General features: G+C 50.8%; 1 protein-coding gene across 10 annotated transcripts in view; it reads right to left on the bottom strand.

Moving 5' to 3' along the window:
• Positions 1-26673, bottom strand: part of FRMD4A (FERM domain containing 4A) — a 522413-nt gene that overhangs the window by 78047 nt on the left and 417693 nt on the right. For all 10 annotated transcript variants that reach the window (XM_036227032.1, XM_036227030.1, XM_036227019.1 and 7 more), the window contains 6 exons: positions 21505-21561; positions 20530-20552; positions 10159-10242; positions 5137-5202; positions 4848-4905; positions 1667-1753 (listed from right to left, as the gene is read on the bottom strand). In XM_036227032.1, coding sequence (XP_036082925.1) covers positions 1667-1753; positions 4848-4905; positions 5137-5202; positions 10159-10242; positions 20530-20552; positions 21505-21561 — 375 coding nt within the window. The remainder of the gene's footprint in view (positions 1-1666; positions 1754-4847; positions 4906-5136; positions 5203-10158; positions 10243-20529; positions 20553-21504; positions 21562-26673) is intronic.

Raw genomic sequence — 26673 nt, 5'->3', positions numbered from 1 at the left:
TTATTCGATAGTTGATTATTCACACCTCCGGCTTCCTAGTTCTTATCTTGAAACCTGTTTTACAGTCTTAATAGACTCTAAATTTATCAAGCCCTTGGAATGTGTCACTCCCTGACTTTTACATACATCAAGAATTACCTCTTACCTCTTCCATCTTCCTTAGTACCTCAAGGAGAGAAATAAAGCAAGCTTAAACATATTAATAAATTAAACGGAACAGGCACGAATACTTGTCAGCATGTCCTTCAAAGGCTCTGAGGGAGAGAATCCAACGGCTGTGTTTTAACGAACACGGCTGTGGATCTCAGGTGTCCGCGTTGACCTTGGCCTTCCACCGACATGGGCCATCAAGAGCTGGATGTACTGTGACCAGGATTTTGTGAAAGGGCCTGGGAGCATCCCTGGCTCTTGCAAGCAGGAAAACGGACAGGCAGGTCGGGAAGAGAGGAAAGCTGGTGTAAGAAGGACTGAAGACAGAACTTGAGAAGAAAAAGCAAAAGACACAAAGGTGACTCGGGAAAGAGGCAGAGGGCACCAGGAAGAAAGAGAATGTGGAAGAAGGACAGACCCCGGGGCCCAATTCACGTCCTGCGTTGGAGAGTTTGGGGAGAGGACCACAAAACAATGTGCCCTGCAGGCTCAGCCCCCTCGGGAATCGTTCCCACGGCTGAATTCCTTCACGCCGTTTGCTCAGTACCTTTTCTCAGGACCAGACTCACTGATGCATTGCGTGAAAATCCTCTCCCACACAGGGCCAGTTCCCACCCCCCCCCTATCGATTTAATAAAGAAGCTGGCTCAGGGCAGACGTTAACCGGACAGAGGAGGACGAGCCCAGCTACGCAGTGTGGATTTCCAAACTGTGCGTGAGAGAGAGGCCGGGGACGACAGGAGGGACCGAGGTCGCGTTCTCTCCCCTAAAGCGAGGGTGGTTTTGACAGACTTAGAGCATGGATCTCAGGGTCGGAACTGCACACCGTCTTCTCTCCGCGAGCCTCTGCCAGAGGATCCGAATGACGGCTCTCGCCTCAGAGAGATATTTTTCCCATTATGATTGTTCAATTTGCTCTGGTTTGAAAACTGTGTGTCCACGAAAGCAGAAAAGGTGAGCGCTGTGCCCCCTGCAACCGTTCTGCTCTGTGTTTAGCATGGCTTTCCAGAGCCCTCTGCTTCCCTTTCTTTTTGGTGAACGACCTTATTTTTTCCAGATTTCTAATACACCATCAAATATTTACTGGATTTGCAGGAATGCCTCTCACTCCTCTTTATTTTTCGCCTCTTTCTGACCTACAATCTCTTCGTTTAGCTCCACTCCCTCCACTCCCCAAAAAAGAAACCTTTGGGAAAACTCAGGTTAGCCTCGGGATGCTAGGGTGACATCCCCCCGCTTTCTCAAGGGCACAGAAGAACAGGCCAGTCCCTCGGAGTCCTTTCGCCCCCTAGCTTTGGGAGAGCCAAGCCTTAAATAATTATAACAGCTTAGGTCTCCTTAGAGACAGGGAGAAACAGCATTCACCCTGGGAGCTCAGCCTGGATTTCTGCTCAGTCATTTGTACCCATTCAAATGAGCAGGGGCTGGGTGAGCCCAGAGGCCCCCGGGCTGCAGGGTGGAACCTTTTACTGCTTCTCGCCTAGTCCTTTTCGTCTCACAAAGGAAAAACACTTACCTTCCTGGGCTTCACCTTGTCGTGGTAGTCATACTGGAAGATTCCTTTATAGCTCAGTCCAAGCCACCACGGTATCCCCTGCTTGTCCTAGGACGGAGAAAGGAGAGCGGGTAAATATACGGGAAGATAAACGGGAAGCAGAGAACTCCTGGTTCACCTGAAGACAAAGGAAAATGCAAACCCCTTGACAGGGATCGAGCCTTTCTCTAAACTTGTCATCATCGAATGACGCTCAGTTATGTGACCTGCTGACAGGGAGGGGGCCCTGGGCTGGGGACCCAGCTCTGTCCCTAACCAGCAGCTCGGCCATGGTCCCTTCCCCTTTGCGAGTCAGCAGTGGACGCCTTGCTCTTCGTTCTCCTTCTAAGACTTTAGGTGTTCAGGGCCGGGCCCCTCACTCGCCACAGGGCCAAGCTGGGAGACGCTGACCTTCTGAGCTCAGAGGCCGTCATCGGCGAGAGCTGGAAGGGTCCCTGGGACTATCGAAGACGACTCCTTGGAAACTATTTTTTACAGATTTTCATTTTTTGAGAGCAGTCTTAGGTTCCCAGAAAGACTGAGAGGAAGGACAGCGATTTCCTACCTACCCCTCTCTTCACCCCACATGCACAGGGTCCCCTTTTACGGACACCCCTCACGAGAGCTGTGACAACTGATGAATCTGCACGGACACATCGTGGCCACCCAGAGTCCCTGGTCTACGTCAGGGGCCAGTCTACGTCGGCGGTCAGTCTACGGCTTTGGAGAAACGTACGGCGATGTGTGTCCACCCCCGCGACACCATCGTGCTCCACTGTCCGCCCCACTGCCCCCCTCTCCCAGCTCCTGGAAACCACTTTAGCCTTTTCTACAATGTCACAGGGTCGGAATGACGCAGCCGCTTCTCGGATTGGCTTCTTTCACCCAGGACCATGCACGTAAGACTCTTGCAATTTTAAAGACAAAAAAAGCCAAAGCAGAGGGTCCGGCCTGCTCTTCTCAGGACCCTCCCCCGCCCCCGGCGGCACTGGGCCAAGGGCAGTGCGGGGCGGGCAGGTGCTCATCCAGCCGTCCCCCTCCCGGAAGAGGACGGCAGGGCGCCAGGCAGGATTGTGCGGCGACTCGACTCAGCTGTTGGACCAAGTAGCAAAAGAGAAGCCTAGACATTCTAGGGGACAGAACGAGAAACACCGAATCTCTGTGTTTCTTCCGCTCACAGAGACCTCCTGCTACCAGACTGTAGATTATAGTTCTGCATCCGAGTAGGATGACCGAGCTGTTAATTACACCTCCCCAGTGCTAGGAGTCGGCAGCAGGCGTATCGGGCAGCCTTTCCCTTGATTTGTCCTAACTGTCACATCTATGAATAACCTAATGCACCCCATCGTGGGTGTCTTGAAAACCCCAAACTGGCTTCACGGTTTTTAAATATCTGTGGGGGCAAGAGTTATTCCAAGGTAAGCAGAAAGACAGAGGGCAAAAGGAATACATTTTGAGTGTTAGGAAGTTGCGGGGTATACGATTTACTTAAAAATAGTTTTAAAGCTATACAACCCCGTCTCTGGAAAGTGCCTCTGTGTGCTCACGGTTTCAGAGAGCTGAGTGGGAGGTGACTCGATGCTGCCATCGCACCTTCAGACAGGGCGTCTGTGACATCACAAGGCCCCCCAGCAGTGAGTCTGGCTACAGTGACTTAGGCTTGCTGTATCTGTGTGCTCTTTCTCCAAGAGGGCAGGAGAGCCTCTGCCTACGTCTGGATTTTGAGCCTCTTCTCATGAACAACCTAATTTCCTTCTGGGGAGCGGACTGCCCACTGACTTCATGGCTACAGTCTGAGGGTACAGCCTTGCATGGGTCGGTCCCCTGTGAGAATTCACCTTTCTGATCTGGGAGAGGAGACAGCCCGAAAGGCCAGGTCACACTCCTCGTGACAGCCTGAGAAGGGCAGGGACGACTGTGATGGTTCTACGAGTTCCGTGAATGATGGTGACGAAGGATCCGGGGCTCGCATTGGGGTGAAGCGCTATGCTGGGGCATCGGGAAGAACTGAACCACCGCGGGGTTAAAGATCCTGAGCTGGGCTGCTGGGTGGGACTGGAATCCCCACACGTGCCTCGGAACTGGGCTCCAGAAATCCAGTTCTGACATTCGTTCCCATCGTGGGAATGCACACACCCAACTACCCAATTTGAGGCTCAGTTAACACGCGGTGAATGTTTACTGAGCGTCTACCGGACGCCACGCGCCGCCCTAGGTTCCAAGACTAAACTACAGAAGGCGACGCGCAGCCTTTGCCGTCGGCGAGCTGCGCGCAGCTCAGGGGGATAGGAAGGCCACTGACCGTGTGCCAAAGGCGTGGAGAGTGCCGTGCGTGCCGCTGCGGGGCACACACAGGCGGAGAAAACACGGCGCGTGTTCCGGCCAAACGGAATTAAAAGCGCAGCTGGGTGGGAACATGGGGAGGGGAACGGGCGGAAGGACAAGACGACCTCCGGTGGGCTGGCGGAGCCGCCTTGAGTTCAGGAGTGTTTTCTGCTCTTCTTTGGCTGACCTTTGGGCAATGACTTTTCACGCTGGGCTCAACTAAGGAAGGGAAGTTATCCTTTCTCATCGGCGAAGACGCACGGGGCTGTCCTTATCTGCTCTTTCAAAGAAGAGACTCCAGTCTGGGACAGTCTGGATAAAACTAAAGGGAATTCAGAGTGGGGTCCACGCCTCGTTGGACTTGCCAGTATCTTCTTAAATAGCCATTTGCTCCACCTGTCAGCCTACGGGCCCAGTTCTCTTCCTCCGAAGATGCCGCCTGGCATCTGCCCACCAGAAGCACTGTTAATTCTCTCTCAAGTATTTGTTCCCTACACTCCCTCGTGGTTAGAGGGAATCCTCCTCCTACCGACAGGCTCTGCGTCCTGCTCTCCCAGCGTCCTTCCGAGAAGGAAAGGAAGTAGGGATCTATTATACCCACTTCACAAAAGGGAAACTGAGTTTTGGACAGTAACTGGATCAAGTCTTAATTAACCTAGGGGAAAAGTCCCATTGCCCCAACTGCCCCCTCAGCATGCAATCTTCCTGACCAAGTCCTCTCCAACCCCCAAACCCACCCCTCCCCACAAATTCTTCAAGAAAATTAGAGTTTGTTTTTTGTTTTTTTTTTTTTTAATTTTAGGACAGGCTTGGCAACCTTCACCCAGAGCTCACTTACCTTCACTGCATAATAGTGAACTCCATAGGTCGGGAGGGACTCCACGATGCTCATGTAGCTGGGAACACAAAGCACGCACACACACGGGCGGTTATTCGGCAGGGCCGGCATCATGCACTTTTTCCCGTGTGTGTGCATGGATAGAGTTCTCAGAGGAACTGCTGACTTGAAAATTAATCGAACCATCACCACCCCCCACCCGCACCCCGAGACTCGGGACTGAACCGCCCCGACCCGCGCCGCGTGAACACGCGAACCCAACCTCGGGAGCGCGGGGAGGGCCGCTTACTTTACGATGGCTTGACCTCTGGTCTGGCCGTTGAGTTTCTTGTAGTGCTCGATCACTCGGTCCTCGCTGAAATTACAAGCAAAGGATCCCGTTGTTACAGAACAGGTTTGTGGCCGAGCACCCTGCGCAAGGGGAGATGTTTGCGGAGCCCCAGCGGCCTGGGGAGCCGCCCCAGGAGACAAAAGCTCCCGGACAAAGGACCCTGAAGCGGCATTTCCAGACTCGGCCTAAGGGAGATAGATGCCTTAAGCTACAGATTAACTAAAGAAGTCCATTCCACTCTCTTTGTCTCAGACTTATAAGATGAGAGCTCAGGTTTGAGTGTGGGCTCCCTGCAAGAAATGAAACCTTGAAAGAAGAGGAAGAAGAGGGGGTGAGCCCCGTCTCGGTGGGGAGGGACCCAGACCAGGGACGGGAAGGGGACTGACGGACGGGACACCAGAGTGGACGTTCCGGCCGAACTCCCTTGAGTCTTCCTTCTTTCCCGCCTCATTTCCCAAACCCTGTCTGCACGGGGCATCATGAGGGCATGGGAGGCGTTGACCTTGACAGAACACCCGCAGCCGACCTGCCCTAAATTAGGAGGAGAATGGGAAAGTCCTAGAATTTGGGCCTGGTTAACACAAACCAGGAGGAAATAAAACAGTCAGAGGGAACTCTTCTACCTCCTGAAATCCTAGCTCTGGAACAACGAGATTAGCTCAAGCCTTGGAACGCAGCAATGAGGAAAAAACGCTTCTTCGACAGGGGGAAGGCATGAAGGGCTGGCCCTCTGCTGTCTGCCTTTGGGCCCAGTGAGGTGGGAGCTGTGGCCCAGGGGACGCCAGGGTGCACCCTGACCCAGGCCCGGACCCTAGGGCCTCAGTGGCCGGTCTTTTGATCTACCGTTAACTGTTTATCCCAGAATTGATCCAGAGCCGCCTCCTGCCCATCTCTTTCCTTTTCAGTGAGGCCCTTTCTGGGGGTGACACATTCTGTATGATCATTCCCTACTACCCGAGGGTGACTGATTTGCCTTCCAATTACGACCTTAATCTTTACTAAATATCACTTCCTTTTAGTATTCTGAAATTTGGTGTGCAGAAGATCATCTGGCTGCTCACAAGCATCTTTATAAACGCCCAGGATGGGGACTGGCTAGCTACGAGGGGTCTCTCTCTAGCTGAGAGTTGTTTCTTGGGGGGTCCGCACACCTTCTGTTCGGAAAGGGGCAGACGCAGACGTGTGTCTCCTCAGCTCCCACACACCGTACAAGTTCTACAGTGCATGTGACAAAGCCCTCTCCTGAGACAATTCTCCAGGCCTGTCCCGTTCAAGGTCAACACCGGCCTCACCAGACCTTGAGAGGTGCGTCAGGACGTCCTGGGGTTGCTATTCTGACTTCTTCCTCACTGAACCAGTGGCTGGGTCGGCATGTGTCCGGCCACAGGAGCTAGCATTTTGTGAGGTCGACTCTGAGGCCCAAGGTCAAGCAGCTCAGTGGGGAAAGGAGCCTATTTCCTTCGTACTTCGGGGAGAGGCGATCCCTGGGCTGAGGCGGAGAGATGAAAAATCGGCACAGCGCTGCCGCTGTGAACACGAGCCGGGCTCAGGAAAAACACCGGCCAACGCCAGGGACGCCGTCAGCCGGCTGTTCCGCTGGTCACTGGCCGAACGGCCTCGCCGTGCCGGACAGCTGCAGGAACGGGCCACCGCCACCTTGCCCTGGGTCTGCTGCTGTCTGAGACCATCTGTGAGGCCACAGTATCGACCTCCTCCTTCCTCAGCCTTCCCCACCCCTGTGGTCCCCATCGAAACGCTGTGGGCCTGGCATGTCGTAGCACACGCCGAGCTGACCCCCTCCCTGCCCGGCCCTCTTCCGGGGCTTATAAATGGCTCATGGGCACTGAGCTCTGCAGACGGTTTCCTGGTGTGTGGTAGGGACTCAGTGGAATAACGATCAGAAACCCGCCAGCTAAAGTAAACAGAATCCCAAAACACTAGCGAGAGGACACAGTGTCCTTTAGTGAAGGAAAAAGACATGTGACTAAGGCTGACTGTGCCCCAGCCACGGGCTGCATGGTGCCGTGAAGTCAAATCACCTCTCTGCAAACAAGGGGCCCCGGAAATGCACGGGCGAAGTACAGGAGAACAAGGCGGTGGCGATGTGACTCCCCGTCACAGAAGAAGCCATTGGCCTGCCCTGGTCAGTGACTGAGAAGTAAAGAAAGACGTCCCCACATATCTGTCTGGGTGGTATGGGTGGTCCGGCGTTCACGAGCTGGTCGGGGCCCTGGTCCTGCCTTGTTCTGTGGCCCTGAGCACATAACTCTGACTTTCTCCCTGAGATGCCTTCCCACGTGACAGCGAAATCACGTGGAGGGAAGCGCCCAAGCTTGTTAAACGCCCGGGGAAAGTCGGCAGAAAGGACCATCGCACGATGACTCAGCATCACGATGCGCCTTTCATCCCTCGCTGGCTGCATCATGTGACTTCTCGCTTCCTCTCTCGACTACAGTTGGAGTCAGGTCAGGTTGGTGGGGCTGATTCCAGTTTACAGGTGGGGAATCGAGGCAGCAGAGAAGCAGGTCAAGCCTCCGGGGTGGTCGTTGCCCCACAGTCCAGGGACTTGGCTGGGACTCCGAGACCCGCGGCTCTGCTCACTAGGGCTGTAACGTGCGTGTGATGGGCTGGAAGGCTGTGCATCATCACATCCGAGAGGGCCGGCGAGAGCAGGAGGCGGACCCCTGAGAAGGGCAAAAATGCATCCTCCGCTGCGGAGCGATCCGGGCGGCTGGAGACTGCGGGCAACCTGCCTGACACAGGGACCTGAGGTGTGAGTGAGGGTCTCCACCCACGAGGGGCCGTGTGGTCAGTCCCGCAGGTGACTGGTGACGCCGAGGTGGGGACGGGAAGCCCGGAGCGAGCCTGGGCAGCTGGCTCTGTCTCCCGTCTGTGTTTATTTGAAGTGTGGACAGCATTTATCCCTTGCTTGACGTCTCTGCTTTTTAAAAATCCAAATAAGGAGTTCAGAAGGTGAAAGCCCACGAGGACCCGCCAATAATGACGAAATGAGATGAAAAGGCCTATTCGTTTTGTGTTGTGATTTTAGCAATGCGCCCTCAGGGTGGTCCATGCTGCTGGCTTGTTTGGATGTAAGCTGGGCTGTAAAGCCTGAGGGTGCCTGTCTCAGGGCGCGGCGGGGTGCAGGTGGGGGGGGGGAAGTCCCTCCAATGTCCTGCCATCCTCTGGGAGCACTGTGAGTGCCACTGGCACCTGTAAATGAGACCCAGGGCAGGCAGGTGCGGCCTGGTCACACAGAGGGAGAGATGTGGCAAGACTGCGACAGGTGTGGATGGGGGTGAAGGCGTTCATGGTGACGAGAGAGAACGTGTGGGCATGGAGGAAGGAGTTTCCATGTCAGTGATAACACGTGAGACAGAGCCCGCCGTGGACATGATGAGAGAGAGCGAGCGAGAGAGAGAGAGAGAGAGAGAGAGAAGAGGGGAAGGAGAGATGGTAGTTCCCAATTCTGAAATGAGCACAGGTATAAAAAATGCTTGGGAACAAATGAATTGGGAGATGCCTGAGGGATGAAGCGAGCTCTATCTAAGCAACTCCGCCTCCAGACAACCCCCCACCAACCATTACAGTCCCCTCTGGCAAATCTGTGGCTTGAGGCGGAACCAGTGGTCTCTAGAGTTCCATCCTGTGTCTCTATCTCCTTCGACATTGGTCACTGAAAAGGAGCAGGTGGGGGGACGTGGGAGCTGAGGCCCAGGGGCACAAGGAACCGGGCGGAGGGCAGCAGCGCTTGATGGACAAGGGAAGGGCATGCCATCTGTCTGTGGTCACATGTGCAGACAGACCGCCAGGCTGGAAGTTTGGAAGCTGCCACAGGCAAAGTCCCTGCAGGTGAAACAGATTCCATCCTTTGGGGACAGGTTATCACGACAGAAAGCCTCTGTTTATCGATGTCTCTGTCACCAGGAGAAGAATGGCAGCCATGCAGAAGGGATGGCGGATGCCTGGCCACCAAGGCAGCACTCGGCGTCCGGCCCGGCTGCCCCACCCCTCGGCCTCTTGGGGAGGAATGATTTTGAGTGGGTTCACTCTGGCTAATGCCTTTTGCGTCCACACTCCCTACCCCGGCCGAAGGCACCTCTTAAAGCCACCCGAACGATGGGACGACCAGCGTGCGGACTGGCGAAGTGTCCACACGAGCGGAAGTGCCAGGAATCTGTACCCTTCACACGGCACGTTGCAGAAGTGCTCGAGAGAGTCACATGCTATCGCTGGCCAGGGCTGATTTTGTTCTGCGATTTCTGATTTTCCTTTTTGTTTTTGTTTTTTAAACAAAAGCAGTGACGATGCTTTCTGTTATGGAGTCGCAAGGAACACCAGGGAAGCTGCCTCGTGCTTTTCTAAGGAGCGTGGTCCAGGCTGCTGAGCCCGGCAGGGCTTCAACACTTCACCCAGGACAGCGAACCCCACTCGACTGTGACCAAAACCACCTTTCAAATGCCCGACTCATTCAGAATCAGTAATTTTAGGTCAGACAGATGAGCTACGGCATAACGTTACATGGCAGTTAAATCAGGAGATATGAGATGTTGTGGGAAAAATGAAAGAATCGACTTCTCTCTTCTGCAAAAAGAAAAACCAAATGACAACAAAAAACCCGGCGGTTTCCCCCCATCTCAAACCCTCACACATCCTGTCATCAGACGACAAGGGTTCCACGAGGAAACTCTAGCCGCACATGAAAAGTTCTCCAAGGAGGCAGAGGCTTCCCAAGTGAAATCTTAGAAGGTTTTCCTTTTGCAAACACAAAAAGAAAGAAGAGGGAGAAAGGAGAGATCTCACACATACCGCGCCATTTAAATAAACACAGAAGACCTTTCACAGACGCCCAAGCCCCTGGATACGATGTGGGGCCGCTCCGCACCCAGGGCCAGGCCGGCGCGGTGGCCGTGAGGGGGACACGCCCCGCTGGAGTCCCACGCCCCCCGGGACCTCTGAGCCCGCAGAGGGCGCCCTTACCAGTAGGCCAGGGAAGGGTGCTCCTTCAGGGCCTGGGTGGGAAGCGCTGGCAGCTTCTTCAAGTCGCTCCTCACCACTTCATTGCTGCAAGAGAAGGGGAGGCAGAGAGAGAGCCGAGAAAGTCACTCGCCTGCCGTGCAGGCCGCCCCTCCGTGCCTCGCCCGGAGACCCCGCGCCTGTTCCCTTCCGATGAAATGTGCGGGGACGGAGGGGTGCTTCCCTTTATTTATTTATCCAGAGCCCAGAGCTCACGGTCGCTGTGGCTCCTTGAACCTGCGTGCGGAGCGGCACCGACCAGGCCCCCAAGTGCATGGATCGGGGCGCACAGTTCCCTTCACCATGGGGGAAGATGCTGGGGGGCCCCTCACGCCCCCCCCCCCACCGTGGGCTCACAGATGTCCCTCTCCTTGGTGCACGACGCTTGGCTAGGATTCGGCCACATGCTGGAAACAGTTTTCCAAAAGATGACAGATAAATATCGCTTTTGGCGAGGCCTGGAAACAGGAGGAGGAGGAGGAGGTCCTGGCACCAGGAATTCTCCTTCCCACAGACTCGCACGTCCTCAGGTTCCGAAGGCGCTTTAAGGTCCCCCGGCTTTAACCAAGTGTCCTCTGCACGCCTTACTCCCGTCTGGACACTCCGCAGACGACGGGAGCATCTGGGCGTTCACGGCCACTCTCTACCTCCAGGGGCGAGGAGCGGCACCCACTTTGGGGTGGTCCTGGTGTTCACAGGGTGTTCGCTTCGACGGGCCCCGGAAGCGCCTCGGGGCCCTGCGGAGGTCGCAGAAGCTCACCCTGGGGAGCTCTGCCTCGGATCCGCACTTCTAACCTGAGCTACGCTAGCAGCTTCCACGCGGCTCGCGCCCAGCAAGACGAACACTGGCCCCTGGGCCCTGGGGCAGTAATATCTAAAGAGCAAAGAGACTGCGGCTCAATAAGCAAATACCAAAGAAGCAGTCACGGAGGTGGAACTTCTGAGGCACTGGGAACAGCAAGCGCCCTAATGCCCATGCTGCCGACTGGAGGAAGTGCTCTCCCGCGAGTCCCCATCCAGCCGGAAATGCTGCTCCGGGCAACGACCCGGCAGCCACCCTCTGAACACCAAGTGCCACCGGGCACAACCACGCCCACACTTTCAGTTCACGTACGTGGTGACAAAGAAACACCCGGATGGTGGGCGGGTGACATTACCGCTGCCCCCGGAATGGGCATGTTTTCAAGTGGACCAAGAAACAGTGGCAGCGACGTTTGCAAATCCTGGCTTCGAACAACCAACCAGGAGGAAGAGTTCAACCCGTTCTGGGCGGAATCCAGAAATCCAAGGACTGGGACTGTTATCCTCTCAGCGGGAAGGCGAGGCTTTGTCAAGTCATAACCAGCAAGCTGGAAGTGTTCACGGCACTCCCGCCACATGGAGGCAGAGTTAGGGATACAAAACAGGATGGGCCACGGCCCGCACCCCAAAGGCCCTCACGCGTTAGTGCGGGAGGCTAGAGGTGTGAATTAAAAGACAACTGCCCATGTGAGCAGTGTCTGTCTGATCATGTTGATCTGAACAACAAATTTAAACGTTCAGAGGACAGAGAGGCCCCCCGGGAGCTCCAGTGTGAAAGCAGGTTTTGGGGGGAGGGAAGGCCTGCATGGAGAAACAGGGGAGGAATTTCATTCTTCTCCTCAGCGGAATACTGCAGAGTACGGAGGCCATGTCATCTGAACCAAAGAGATCAACTGGAGTGGGCAGTATGTAAAGGGCAATATAGCTAAATAACAGGCAGATGAGGCACAAAATTTTGAGGACCTTCACTGCCAAGGTGATAAGAGTCCAAACTGACTCAGCAGACAAAGGTCAGCGCCTGGAGGGAGGTTTTCAAACAGGTAAGCTCCTGGTGGCCAGGGAAATTCAATTCCCCATTTTACTGGCATGCTGTCAAGGCACAGTTTAAGCAAATATTCAGTTCGCCAAAAACTCGAGGGCCCACGGGGATGAATTTCTGCATCTTATCTCCCCTGTTTGACTACAAGGTCCCTGAGAGCAGGGACTGGACTCGGCGATTTATCTGTGCTTAGAGCGGCACCTTAAATACCAAAAGGCATTTTTAAGTGATGAGCTTTTATCGGGTGAACTTGTGAGAAGGGCAATGAAACTACAGTTTGAACTTGGGTTTACTCACACTCATTACACCTAAGTATATCTGGGGTGCCAGCTTCGGCAGCCCATACACTAAAGTATGTCAGGGGAAGGACAGAGCTGAAGGAGGAAGGGATCGTCTTACCCACCAAACACTAGTTTGTTGGCAAGCACATTTCCCTGATGACAGTCCCAGGTTTGACTTCCCTGCTGGAGCTTGCAGTGGGTTCTCGAGCTTCCTCCCCATCCCCCCAGGGCAAGGTGACACAGACAAATATAACAAGAAATCACTAAGGCGTGAAGCCTGTCCAAATCCATCCCATTCTGGAAGGGATCCATGACTCTTAGACTCCCCCCCAAGGACAGCTACGTAGAAATGTTCTATTTGCCTTTCTGCTGTGTGTGAACATCTGGAGTAACTTAGAGCTGGCCAGCCCTGTCGAACGAGCCGGCCAAACTCCGTGGCTGCAGATCAGAACGCTGCCCTAATGGGAGGCTGGTCACTCTCCCTCGGGAGACTTGTGAAGATGAAACCTAATGGAATACGCTAGAAGTTCCCAGCTTCCTCTCTCAGAGTCTTCTGTGTCTCCAGACTTCGGTGCACCTGATCAACTGATAAAACACCCTAAAACAAACAGTTCAAGTTCCAACAGCGGTCGTGTTCCATTTTTAGAAGAAGGGAAAAGGGCTCAGAGAGTCATTTGCTAAACTGAGAATAAAATCAAAGTCTTCTTAATTTTAATGTTCACCAGATTTTATTCCAAACTGTTAATGCGGTCAGCAAAAAAGGTGGTCTCTCAATGTGGTGCTGGTGCTTGAGTCAGGTTTTTTTTTTTTTTTTTTTTTTGAGACGATGTGCCTCTTTTACTGCCTAAGCTGCTTATAAAACACGGGGAGTGTGACTGATCTACTGCAGAAAACTAAGATTTGTAGCAATACATTGGTTAGGGAAGTTGCTAGAAATTCTTCCTGACACCAGCGGTTCTGATATGCACTAAAATACCAGAGCACGGAAGCCAGAAGTTACACTAGAATAACACACAGGACTGGCCTGAAACTGGGCGATGGTAACACCGTGCTAACGTCACACCGGCACCTCGGTATTTTATAAACGTCTCATGAGGATAAAGCCGTCCAGGGAGAGCTAATTCCTAAGTAAAAAAGAGAGTATGACAGGCCCTCACTATCCACACTCCTCAAATGCACAAAGCTCTAAGAAACAAACCTTTGCTCCCCACTTGGTAGCAAACCTCGCCCTTTCACAGGGGTGATAGCTGACCTTTTTGCCTGTCCCTGCCCCAGTGATGACACATTAACAACAGACTGGATCGCAGGGGCTGCCCCAGCCCCCACCACGGGTGCTAAGGAACACCCCGATTTCTGAATTCAGAAGCACTGGGACCCTCCTGTGTCAGAGATGCGTCGCGGGTCCATATTACTTTACTCAACGGTACATGAGTCTAAACAACTCTGAGACAGATACATTAAGAAAGGCTGTAGGTTTTTTTCAGCCTTGACGACCACGAAGAGCCTTGCAGGAAGCTATTTCTCTCCTTTCCTTTCCCTTTCCTTCCTCCCTCCTCTTTTGTGAACCAAGAAGAGGTCCGGGTCCCAGCAAAGAGAACGCAAACAGCCACCTCTCTTCTCCCAGTCATGCATCTTCCTTCAGGTGTGCAGGGAGGGCTCGCGAAGCCAGTGGCCAGGGATGCTGTCTGGGAGGCTTCTCCTCCCATTTGCAGACAAAGGGAAGCACCCAGGACCCCCTGAGATCTTTCCAGCATGGGATTCCGGCACGGGTCATGGATGAATACACCACACGCCCTTACCAGCCGTAGTGGGGCAAAGTCACCAACACGTTTACAAACTGCGTTATCTTTATTTCTGATGCTAAGTGCTAACTTATCGAAGGAAAGAGATCCTCTTTGACCAGTTGAGTTTAGTTTCCCTAGGGTGATAGGAAAGTTCTGTAAATTTCTAACGTTGTATTAAATTTACAAAATTCAAAACAAGTTAAACTTTTTTCTTTTTAATAAATATACAATTTAAGGCAATAATTAATTTTACTTGAAAGCGTGAGAAGTAACTGATTAATTTTCTTCGTCACCCTTTAGATTGGGAATCTTAATTGTGAAAAAATAACAGTGTCATAACCATCAACCTTTTTACTATTCAGAAGGTCAACTCAAAATATACTAATATTAAATAAGTGCTTAATAAAAGAGACAAGCTGTCATAGTGCAAAATTTTCTCTTAACCTTATATCTAAACTCCCATAGGATTTGAGGGCTGTCACCCTACAAAATATCAGGTCTGAATACTTCTCTATGCTGGAAAAATGCAAATTTACACACTTGAAAATCTCAGTAAAATGGACTTTTGTGCATGAAACAAAAGCTTTCGGTAACAATTGTTAACTTTTCCACTTGAACATTTTGTTTCAAATTTTCACAGTTCTGTTCCTTTCGGGAGGTCTTGTGGGCTGAAAGGTTCCAGCTGCTTTTCCCTCAAAGTCCTTTTTATATCACGGAAAAACACCACATACCCCTTTCCTTTGTTTTTGGTAAAATAATATATGAGAATTATACAAATTGAAATTCTTCCCATAAAAACTCTTCTTTGGACTGATAGATGTGCTTTAAGCTTAACAGATAACGTTTTCCTACGGCGTTTCCAATTTTAGGGGACTTTGCAAGTTTGGGTATTCAAGATATTATTAGGTTATGTAAGTTGTATTCCAAATGTTGACTATTGCAAACACAACTGTCTGAGTATTTTTTTTACTAATTATCTAAAAGTCTCAGCAAATCTTTCTCTAAATGATTAGTACCAGCTGTTTTCTTTCGAGAGGCCAATTAAAAAACTGTAGGAAAATAGACCCCAAATGATCAAATGCTCTAGCGATGATTTAAAACTGAGCATGCTTTGAGTTGTAGCAGTAAAACCACTTATGTAAGTGCAAAGTAACGATATTAGTAGGCTGGAAATTGTGATTGATAGACTGCTGCGTTAGATTAAGCAACTCTGTTTCACTGCTGTCTGTTAGCTGGGTGAGAAAATTACTGTCCTCTTTTTAAGGACAGAAATTTTTTACAAATGTTTGCTACTAAAAAGTCTTTTAGAAGAAAACTAGCTCTTCGTCTGCTTTTCCTGTTGGTCTTCTAAAATTCTTCCTTTAACCTACAACTGCCTAAACAATATCGTCTCCTTTGATAAAAAAAAAAAAAAAAGGCCCACAAACCTGGAATTTTCGGATACCAGTAAGTCGCGTCATTTACGTAAATTCACAAATGCTCCTTAATAAGGAAGAACGGATTTCAAACAAAGAACAAAAATTGAGAGGGAACTTTTTTTTTTTTGGTTACAGAAATTTCATTTTATCTTTCAACTAGTGAATGCAGTCTGATGGCTTACGGAAGATAAAATATTAGAAGGTCTGTATCCCCCCCCCCCCCCCGTGTGTGTGTGTGTGTGTGTGTGTGTGTGTGTAACTGCTCTCACAGAGTGCTATGAGCATGCAGTCTGGGGAAGTGAAAAGTTTTTCAGCACAAATGGGTGTGAAAAGCAATCGCCTTCGTTAATGAAGGACGGCTATTCCTTTCTACTAATACATTGCTCTAAAAGCATTTTTTTTTCTTTTGTTAAAGAAACAGAATTAGAAACCTGTAGTTTGACAGAAGACTAGGGGCACAGAGAGGTTTCTTACTCACCACTGAACTCAGAGACGCTGACGCTGTCATACCCGGACAAGCATTTAGCTTACTTAGTACAGATGTCGGGTACTCTGACCTCTAAGCATTCGTTCACAGCTTAGTTTCTTTTTCTCTGGTCGCTGTGCTTACTTGGGGCAGAAGTCTGCAGACAGAGGGCTCTGTCTCTTGCCTCAGGCACATGACTGCGGCTCTGCTGAGCCAGTAAGCAAAATGTGGCCCGTGGTCTTTACGGGGGGATTTCCTTAGTATCGGCCTTTTTCAGGTGCTGCTTGCTTCCTGGCCCTAATAAATCTCGTGCTGGTAGAATCCTGTTTTAATGGTCAGCATCAGCACATCCGGTCCTCTGTAACAAAGATATTTCCAGGTCCCAACAGACGGCCCAGGGCAACACAGCTGTAGTGATCTGGTTTCAATAAATCTTGTTAGCAAAAAATTCTATGTAACAGATGTTTTTTAGCAGTCCCTGTTAGCTTATCAATGATTCTTCATAACAAAGGTAGCATGATTTGAGCCTTTGTTTGTGTTGTTCGGCATAAAATATTTTTTAATCAATTCACTGATTTGGCAAAATAGTGTTTAAAATGATTTTTTTGTGTGTTGTTTTTACATCTTTTTTGTTGGCACACTTTCAGAAGGGCTGACAGAAAGTAAAAAGTGAGATGATTCTCAAAACTAGAGTATGGAGCTTGGGTTTTCAGTTAAGGTCCTTTCAGGAAAAAAGACACAAAAAATCAAGTTTTTGAAATGCCTTAGTTAATACAGTATAGCAATAAGTCTTCTACTGAATTAGAATGTAAGTCTACAATTTGAATGTCATTAAATGAGGTGTTCCTTCCATTGATCTTTTTAAAGAAGAGAATACTATTTTCCTACAATAACCCAAGGTTAATTTTTTTTTAAAGTAGAAAATGTCAGTGCTTAGCACTCAAACCACTGTAGAGTTTGTGCTGAATAAAGTATATATAAATCACAGAGAGTAAGCTAACTGACTAATGTTCAGCAGTGATTATCAAATCAGAATGTTTTGTTTTTAAACTGTATTGACCCTTCTCGACCTAATATCCACCTATAAAGCTACCAAGGTTAACAGTCCTTAGTCTAGTCAATCGTTTTTAAACAAATGCCGACTCTACTGATTTCGTGATTGTTGATAGACATTCATTTTTTTTTTTTTTTACATAGATATATACCAGGAAATGAAATACCACGACTACATGCTGTACTACGGAAAATAATACAAGTGAGAAAATATTATTTTTAGATAAGACCATTTCCTGGACCTGTCATGCTATCTTACAAACTGCCCATCATATGTTAGAACGTGAACATGTACGACAACTATTTTTTCCCTGTCATGGGCAATTCTCCTTATCTAGCTGGACCTCAGCCTTTTTTCCTTCAGCAACGCTGAACCCCATATTTCGCTGTAAAGTTCAATAAGACAAGGAAGTGAGCATTTCCCCGAACCGGAGAGAAAAGGGAGTTGTGCAAGAATAAAGGCTTCAGGGGTCTGCTGAGCAAAAGGGAGTCCGAAAGAGGAAAGGGAACGGCCTGCGGGTTTCATGAGAAAGCGTGGTTACCGCTCCGGGTCGTGCTCCAGTTCTCTTTCTATGAAAGTCGGTCAGCACTTTCGACTTCTCTTCTGTAAAAATAGCCCTCTTGCTCCTGCACTTTAAGGAAAGTTGCGCCCATAATTTGTAGGTTTTTAACAGGCATTCTACATAAATGCCCTTTGTGTATATTTACTGAAATGTAAATATACCGACTGATCGCATCCTGGGCAAAACAGCCTCTTAGGAAGTTAATAGATTCAGGACGCTCAGGCTACGAAAGAGTTAATTTGCCTTTTGGGTGCAACCATTAGTTTAAAAGGTTATTTGATCCTCTAGATTCTAGAATAGGTTAGAATGAAGCCCTGGACCAAGTGTTCTAGAAAAGCCTTCGCCAGTGTTTTGCTTGTTTAAACTGGTATCTCATTTATCAATGTTGTTCAGGGATACATTATATTTATAGGGCATGAAAACAAGTCAAGCCATTCAGTTAAATAAAATGAACATTGTATAGTCCTCCACAGATTATGAATAGGGCATTAACAACTTCCTACAATACTAAATTATGAGAATGGGACATCTAAAATGTCTAATGTTCAGACACCAAACCACATGTAGTCACCTTCAATGTTTGGGGAGCTTTTCCTGGAGGTGGATGAGAAGAGACACCCAGGAGGAATTTAGAATGACTTCCCTTCTTCCCAAACTCCTGGCCACCTGAGCCTGCTAGCCGCGGGCCTGCTAGGGACAACGGATGTTTATCAGGGAGTCAGTCCCATGTAATAGATCATCTCCACCTTGGGAGGTGACTGGAGGTTTCCACTGGGAGGTAAACTGACCTTCTGGATGAGGTGTCTGACCCCTCCGTCCCCTGACAGCTATTTCTCTCTCTAGGCAGCTGCTGTTCCAAACCCACTGCAAGGCAGCACTTTGACAAATGAGGCCCAACTGGGCTCCTTTGTTTCTCTGAAGCCAACAAGCTGGCATTCCACAAGCTCGTTAGGGGGCCATGAGTGACTGCCAAGCCAGACTTTCGCTTCCTCCCCCCGGAGACCCCTGTGGCCACACATTCCCATGATCTGCAGGGCCAGATAATGCTGTCCACAGTTCACATTCCAGCCTGTCAGGGCACTCTCAAAAATAAATAATATTTACAGCAGAGGTCAGAGCTGGCGAAAGAAACGGGGGGAAAGGTATCTCCAGAGAAAGTAGACGAGCCGACGGAAGCCACTGGATCTGCGACTGTTAAACCATGTTTCATGGGACTCCTGAAACCTCTGCAACCTGCAGATACCCAAGTCCCCAAACTCCAACACCAAAGGAAAGGCATAAAAAAGTAACAAAGTAAAAACGCACACAACAAAGTGTAGCTTCTCCATCCTGAAAATTGTTTCTTTCATTCAACAAATTCCGATGAATGATGACTGGCCACCTACAGTGTTCAAGGCCTCCTACTGAGGCTATAAAAAGCCTGAGTTAAAAATAAAAAATGACTACCTCTGCTTTATTAGCAAGAACTTGGGAAACCTAAATAAAGGAGGCCTGGAGGTCTCCTTATGAAAATATTCAAACTGCGCCGAAGAGACTGCATTTTAGAATCAGAGGTCAGCACACTACACCCCACTGGCCAGATCCAGCCCTCTGCTTGTTTTCACGTGGCCTGGGAGCTCAGCTTGGCTTTTATGTTCCTTTAAATTGGTTGGAGGGAAAATCAAAAGAAGACGACTATGTCGTGATACATGGAAATGTATACGGCATTCAGATTTTCGACTCCATAAAGTTTTATTGGAACACTGTGGCTGCTTAGGGGCAGCTGAGTAACTACAATGGGACTGTATGGCCCGCGAAACCCAAGATGTTTACCGTCCAGCCCTTTATAGAAAATGGTTGCTTTGTTTCAGATCATAAAGTAATTTCGTGCTCTTGCTGAGATATGTGAGTGAGGACATGGCCTTCGGGCTTTGCTAGAAAGCCTTAGAAACACACAGAGAGCAAAGAGAAAGCAGCTAAGACCTGAAGAACCAGTCGGCAAGAACTTGCGAGGGCTGACGATACGGAGGCGGGGTGGGGGGAGGTGGGCCCCCAACCCAAGCAGCTGACATTGCACTTACAGATTAAACCCCACAAAACATGAGAAACCACATACATCCCTTCCTGGAGTAGAGGTATGAGAGTTGCGTTTAATGCCAGTTTTGCTAATTCCTTATCGATGGGCCATTTTCTTGTGCGTGTGGTTTGGTCTTTCTCCTGGACTTCCCTCAGGGGAGTCTGATGCCACAGAATCCCAGGAATGAGGACTGTGTCTGCTGGGGGATGCCTACAACCCCGTGTTCTGCAAAGTCTACAGTGGCTCCGAGGGACTGAGAGGCAAGTCAGCCACACTAGGTAACCGCGCACAGTGCTGGATGTCATGAACGGAAAGACTGCAGTGAGGGTTACTGCAGGAGGTTTCCCAGGGGTCAAGGCTGGCTACGTTCCCTCTCACGTAATACAATGTCTGCGGGAGGAAGAGAAGTGGAAGGGAGATATTCTTGTTGTAATACTTTCCTGAGCATCATCTCCCTATTTTGTCTCTTGAGGGTCGGGGGCTAAAACAGAGGGAAAAATAAAATACAAGCCCCGTGTTAGGGCTGCCAGGGTTCTCTGCAGCAGTATCTACACCCCAGTGGTGACTCAAGGCTCCAGAAACACTGGGACAACCTGACAAACTTCCGTACCATGGCCATGTGTGACTCTGGGTCCTCATCTCAGCCTTATAGTTATCTCTAGGCTTTTTACTTACTATAGAACATCTTCCTTGCTGTTACTATATCTTCTATGCCTGGTGTATCTGCTTTAATCAACTTGAGAGCTGGATGTCATACTAGATATGGTTAATACATTGTTCTCTTACAAATGATAGAATACTTTCCATGAATGGAGATGCAACAGAATACATTTTTAAACAAGAACAACAACAACAAAAACTTTTGCCAACTCACCTAGAAAAATCTCCCTTTGCCTCCTGTAGAAGAAAAAAAAAAATGCAACATCAGTGAAACATTCCAGTCCAGTGTTACAGACCCTGAAATACATTCTGCAGTTCTGACAGCGCCCCCCCCACCCCCGAATAAGCCCAGCTTACGGCCACTGTGGTCTGATCAGCCACGGGAAGGTCATTGAGAAGGGAGGCAAGCATTAGCCACTTAAACGCGAACTGCCAAATTAGCCTTTAGCAAGTTCTACCCAAAGGAGGTGAGTCATCCTGACAAGATGCAAGTTGCCTCCTGTAGGTCCCGGTCTAACTTTTTCTGGCCCAACTTTTTCTGGCCCGTAGACCATGAATCTGAACGCGTTCTGGGTAGAACGGTCTACGTCTTGTGTTACTTCTTGTTCTGTATTTCTGTGGACTACGTCCCTGTTGTTCTGAAGACGCTCGGTGGCCTGGAACCTCTGGCGAATCTAGCCTAACGCCCTGGACGCCGTTGGTGGCCAATCACTCTTTGTCAAAGGGACAAATGAATGACGTCATTTCAATTCCTCCTGCCATTGTGGCTGATAGTCAGCAGTACCCCTTTTTTTTGCATTAAGCTAAAGGTCTTTTCCTTATCTTCCCATGGGGCGTGAAGTGATTCTCTTGGCAATTCCTTCTTGCTATTTACTTGGCTTTCTCCAGAGTGGAGGAGAGCGTCAAACCTGAAGAAAAAGCGGTCACGGAATGATCTCGGTCTCCCCGCGGCTCAGGTTATTGTGATGTGCACAGAGAGACACTGTCTCACAATCGTGGAATACCAGAAGCTCCTATTTACGGCCACGGTGTGGCGTCCCTACTAGCTCTTTCCCGATCGTGGCTAAAAACGATTAAGGAGACACCGAGCCTGTGGATGTGGCCGCTGGCCGTGGGTGCGCAATCTTACTCCTCTTCTTCCGTGTATGGGCGGGGCGGGCGGGGAGGCGGGGCGGGGCGGAGAACTTACCTGTAAAATGTAGGAGGCCAATTCGAACACCACTTCACTGTCAACATCTATCAGCTCCTGCAAGGAAGAGCAACAAGGAAGGTGGGTACGGCGTTTTAACAGCAACTGCTTTCTGAGGTCTCCCCCAAAGAGGGGCCTGGCCTTCCTTTTCTAGGGAGTCCCCAGGATCTCAGACGCTGACAGACTCTCTCTGGTCCCCGAGGCAACGTCTCTGTATCACCCGGCCCCCGCCGTTTCCTGACACGCCTTTCGCAGCTCTTGGCCATAATGGACCCAGGCGCCCTGAGCCGACGTGGTCGTCTCCAAGGCCTCGTCTTTCAACCTTCCCGAGAAATGAAGGCGCAGGCGCCAGTACTGGCTTCGTACAAATCTGTTCATCTGAGTCGCCGAGTAAGGCTACTTGATAAACTGACTGCGTTTTCTTTGTAAACACTCGCCTCAGGACCAGGAGGAGTAAGGCTCTATCGAAGGACATGTTCTCAGAGGGCTGTCGGTCTGCACGTTAAAACTAAACAGCGCCCAAGATACAGTTCTCAGTTGTCACGTTTCTTCCGTGCACGTGCTTGGCTCACGTCGCTGTTGCCTGCCCTGGCGTGGGAGCAGCACGGACTGTGTCTGCCCCTGCGGGAAGTTCTGCTCGTCGGCCCGATCACACAGCCGAAGCGTAAGAACGCTTCCGGCCCATTCGCTCTTCCCCCAGATATTTAATCATGATCTGTGGACGTGGTCTTCGAAGGCCATACACCTTTTGAAAAAAACTAATACACATATTTTCCCAATATGTATATGGCTCTAATCTCCTAAGTAGCTCTACTGAAGTATAATTAATATATATATATATATATATATATATATATACACACAAAAAAAACGGACATGTTGCTATATATGATCTAATGAGTTTGGACATATCCAGACACCTGTGACCATCACCACGTTCAAAGCAATAAACATATCCTCCACCTCCAGAAGTGCCCTTGTGTCCCTTTGTGTGCACATGCGTGTGTGTGCGCGTGTGCGTGTGCATGCCTGCGTGTGCGTGGTGCAAACCCTCACTATGAGACGGACTCTCCTAACTCATTTGCGTGCACGACACTGTATCGCTACATGTAGTTCGGATCAAAGGGCCGCCCGGAGCCCATCGGCACGAACGAGCGATGACCAGACGACCTGACGGCACAGAAACTCCAGCCATTGAGTGTGTAATAGGAACGTCTACCTCCCGTTCTCTTTCTCACGTCACCACAGCGCGACAGGCGCACAGAGAGTGAGCGCGTGGACGGGCCCAGGTCCAGCCCGCCCAGCCGCCTGCTTACACCGAGGCTGGAAACGCAAGGCTGGACGGGACTTGCCCAAAGTCACGAGGCCTTCGAGGCAGCGGTGGGGCCGGACGCGACCCCCCGACCTCTCGTGCAGCCTGCGGCCTCCTGAGGGCGCGCGCGCCTCCCAATCAGTTGGGACTCGGCCTTGGCCGTCTCATCTCAGAACCACAGCCATCATCGAAGGTGGCGAAAACAAGAGTTACTTTCCACTTGAATTACACGCGGAACCCTGAGTCATGGACTTGGATTTTAATTTATGGTCCAGAACTGGCTGGCCCCTGAAATTCAAAACAGTGCCCTTAAGCAAGTCTGTGTATCTCTCGAGAAAGACATCATTCTGGTTCTTTGGGGCTTAGGAATTGCGACGTTTGCTGTGGAACCCCTTAAAAGTGTCGGCTAAGAGAAGAATGGGGGACAATAATTCTTTACACTTAACCAGCGACAGGAGCTTCGGGCCACTGCAGCTGGTGCAGACCGTCAGAGCTGGGAGGCGCAGGAATGCCTAGCCATGCATTGCGGGGATGACCAGGTCCCACCGGGGTGTAAACCACTTCACAGAGCACACTGAGCAGGAACTCCGTCCAGGGTTTCCACGACAGACCGTTTCTGCCCTTGCTACGTTCCTTCCCGTCCCGACCCACCGGCATCCCGCGGTCGCTCCTGCGTACGTGACGGGGCATCGGCTGAGTGCACCGGAATCTGTCAAACATTTACAGCGGGCCGCAGCGGAGGTCGACGCCGGCTAATGTTTGACGTCCGAGGAGCGGCTTGGCTAACGCGCAACTCCGAACCGACCTTCAGAAAACAACCCCGCGAATGAGACCGTGGACACCGTGGGGGGAAGCAGGGTGAGGGAGGCGGAGGGAGGTCTTGGAAATGTGATCTTATTTTCCACGACCTATTGTGCAGTCCCCAGAGACTGCTAGACACTAACCTGCAGTGAACACTAATTATGATGTACTACTTTCCGGAGTGAAGCTATTGAAAATGCACCATTTAACGTCTGACCTGATTCGCCCGAGCTCTCTCTCACCGTACCTATCTTTGGGGTGCGTGGGAACTAGCCTCTCGGTGGGGTGTTTTCACCTCCTCTGACTCTGACCGTTTCCCAGTGAGGATATTGAACAGTGAGAGGCGAAATGTGGCCCATTCGAGGGAAAAGGATACAGGAAGGAAGTGGCCCAGACATCCCACACACACTTGCAGAAACTTGGAAAAGGGAGCTGCATTCTGACTTCTCGCCATGTCTCCTTTGTCTTGGCCGCGTTCAAGAATCATCTCGCCGTCTGTCCTCAGAGAGGTCAGGACAGAGACCTACACGGGGAGTGTAGGGACCAGTCTAGGATGACGGGAAGGCGTGTTCCCAGTCGGGAAGAAAATACTCGCCAACCCCACAGTCTCTGCCAGATCCCTTGATGTCTCCTGTTCCTAACGCCTTTCCCCCTGTCACACCTGGCCGTCCCAGGTGATCATACCTTTGAAACTCCACCATGATGGCACAGAGCTGGAGACGTTCTGCTCACGCCACATACTTCCCATTGCACTTCAAACCCTGGCAGCTGAGTTCCCGGGTAGAGGCGTGAACAGATGTTTCCGGAGACCCTCCTCCAGACACCTGCTGCCACAGAGCATCTAGAGGATGGCTCTACCTTCCTCTCACCTGACTCCGCCGTCAACCGGAGGTGGCTTCTTTCATGTGTTTCTGCTCAAGCAGAGAAAGTAAGCTAAATGGGACCAGATGGTGTGTGCGCAAAACCCCACACTTTCCCGGGGTGCCGGGTTTTCCCTTGACAAAGCACGAAATGGGGAAGGAGAGGGAGGAGCAGAAGACCCTTCAGGGAAGGCCCACAGGCATTTCTCATGTGGCCCCCTCCAGGTGCCGGTGGTGTGACATTCCTCTGTGCCCCCAGCGCTCTCCGAGCCATTCGGGATGGGGCATCTGCAGGGCTGTTTGCTGTGCTAGAATCTTGCCTGGGGATCCAGGCGGTCCGCCGGGCACGCAGTAATTTTGCCTTCAGACTCTCCGGTCAGTAGGGGAACGGGGGGAGACGAGACCGTGAAGTCTGGCAGTGATCGTGGCCATTTGGTGTGTATCTGTTTCACGTACCACTGCATGATGTGAGCTGCTTCCTTTGATCTTTTGAAAAATGGCAGAGGAAGACAAAACGGGCCTGTCTGCAGGTGTGCGCACGTGCGTTCAGAGCAGGGCCGGGGAGGATGGCCCCAGCTCCTCCCCCTTGGCGGGGTTTTATCCCAGGTGACTAAGAAGCCGAGGAAGAGGCTTGAGGTCATTTATCAGCAGCTTATATAATGGCTAACGATGTTCTCAGAAAGATTTCCATCTGGGGGTCTCCAAGTGTTCCAAACGGAGCCCCCAAGGGAACGCCACGTGCCAGGTGCGGTGGGCTTTCTCCAAGCGCCCCAAGGCCTGCAAGATCTCGCCACCATCACCTCGCTCTGCGGGACGCGGTGGGGGCCTCGCCACTCAACGGAGAATCGTAATGCAAAGCATCCCTCCGTGGCCGGGAGCCACGGAAATTCCAGATGTCACGTAAGATTAACGAGAAAACTGTTACTGGAAAACGGGACTAAACAGCCACGTGGACAGTGGAGAAGATGCCGGTGAGAACGGCCTTTGCAGACTCCACTCAGGACGGCGGGCAGGGCTGGCCCCATGGCTGCCCCCGCAACGCCTCCTTGCCAACTGGGACTGCCTTTCTTCTTACCCCAAAACGTCTAAAGATGATAGTTCCTTAAGACCATTTCCACTCTCACCTGAAAGTTCCCGGGGCTAGGACCAGCCCTCCCCACACCCCCCGACAGCTCTGGCACACCGAACGAGTCACTTGATCTCCCTGAGTTTCGTTTTCCTCAGCAGCAGAACACGGACGATTTCTCTCCCAATTATTTTACCGAGTTTGGTGAGGCGTAAATGCGGAGCTGGCTTGGAGACAGACCCTAGACACACACCACACATGGCACGTCTGTGTTATTTGCTGTCGCGCATTGGTGTTTACAGAGAATCCGAACTCCACCGTTTTGCCTCTGTCCTTCAGCATTTTTTTGGCATATACAGGAATCTTCGGTAAGATATGTATTTTTATAGAGGCGGCAGCACTGTGTGTGTGTGTGTGCGTGCGTATGTGCGCGCGTGCGATGAGGCCGATGCGGTCTTGCCCAGCTGCTCTTTTTAGCCCTTTGCCAGTTTTTCCTCAGCCGAGTCACTTCGTGGTTGCCTAACGACCCACTGTGGTGCGCTGCTGGGTCACCCCCTCTCTCTGTGGCACGGGGACGGCTCTTGCTGTCAGCATGCAGCCCACGTCACGACCCCGGGCAGGTCTTCAGAGGCCAGGGGCACCGTCCCCGTGAGTTTGTTTCTAGAGTGGAAAACGGAAGTCCCTGTCCGTCCGTCCTCCTTTCCCTCCATTCTCTGGCCCTACACCTGCAATCACCGAACCGAGAGATAAGGACGACGGTTCTGTAATTCTGAGACTAATGTTTATGTTGCCTCCTTGGTCCTGTGGGACTCGATGCTGGGCTTTGTTTCTCTCATCTTCAGAGATGACATCATGTGCTCGTTAGCAGAGCTCTTTGAAGATTTTGGATAAAGACTGTTTATTTCGATTCCAGCAAGAGTGATAGTATTTTAGACCTAAGAGACAAACTTGGCCCATGGCTGATTATTTAAGCTCCAATAAGACCCATGTGGACATTTCAGAAAAGCAGGCTGGACAAGACCCCCAAGCACCCATAAAACAGGAATTTTAAGCTCTTTCTTTTCTGACATGAGCAGCTCTCAGTGGGTATATGTTGGCACCAAACTTGGTAATTTCCCAGGAAACACATG

The sequence above is a fragment of the Rousettus aegyptiacus genome, unplaced genomic scaffold (genome assembly GCF_014176215.1).
Source record: "Rousettus aegyptiacus isolate mRouAeg1 unplaced genomic scaffold, mRouAeg1.p scaffold_m13_p_10, whole genome shotgun sequence".
Taxonomy (NCBI): domain Eukaryota; kingdom Metazoa; phylum Chordata; class Mammalia; order Chiroptera; family Pteropodidae; genus Rousettus; species Rousettus aegyptiacus.
Note: the sequence above shows the minus strand (reverse complement) of the source record. Positions and strands in the feature narration are given on the sequence as shown.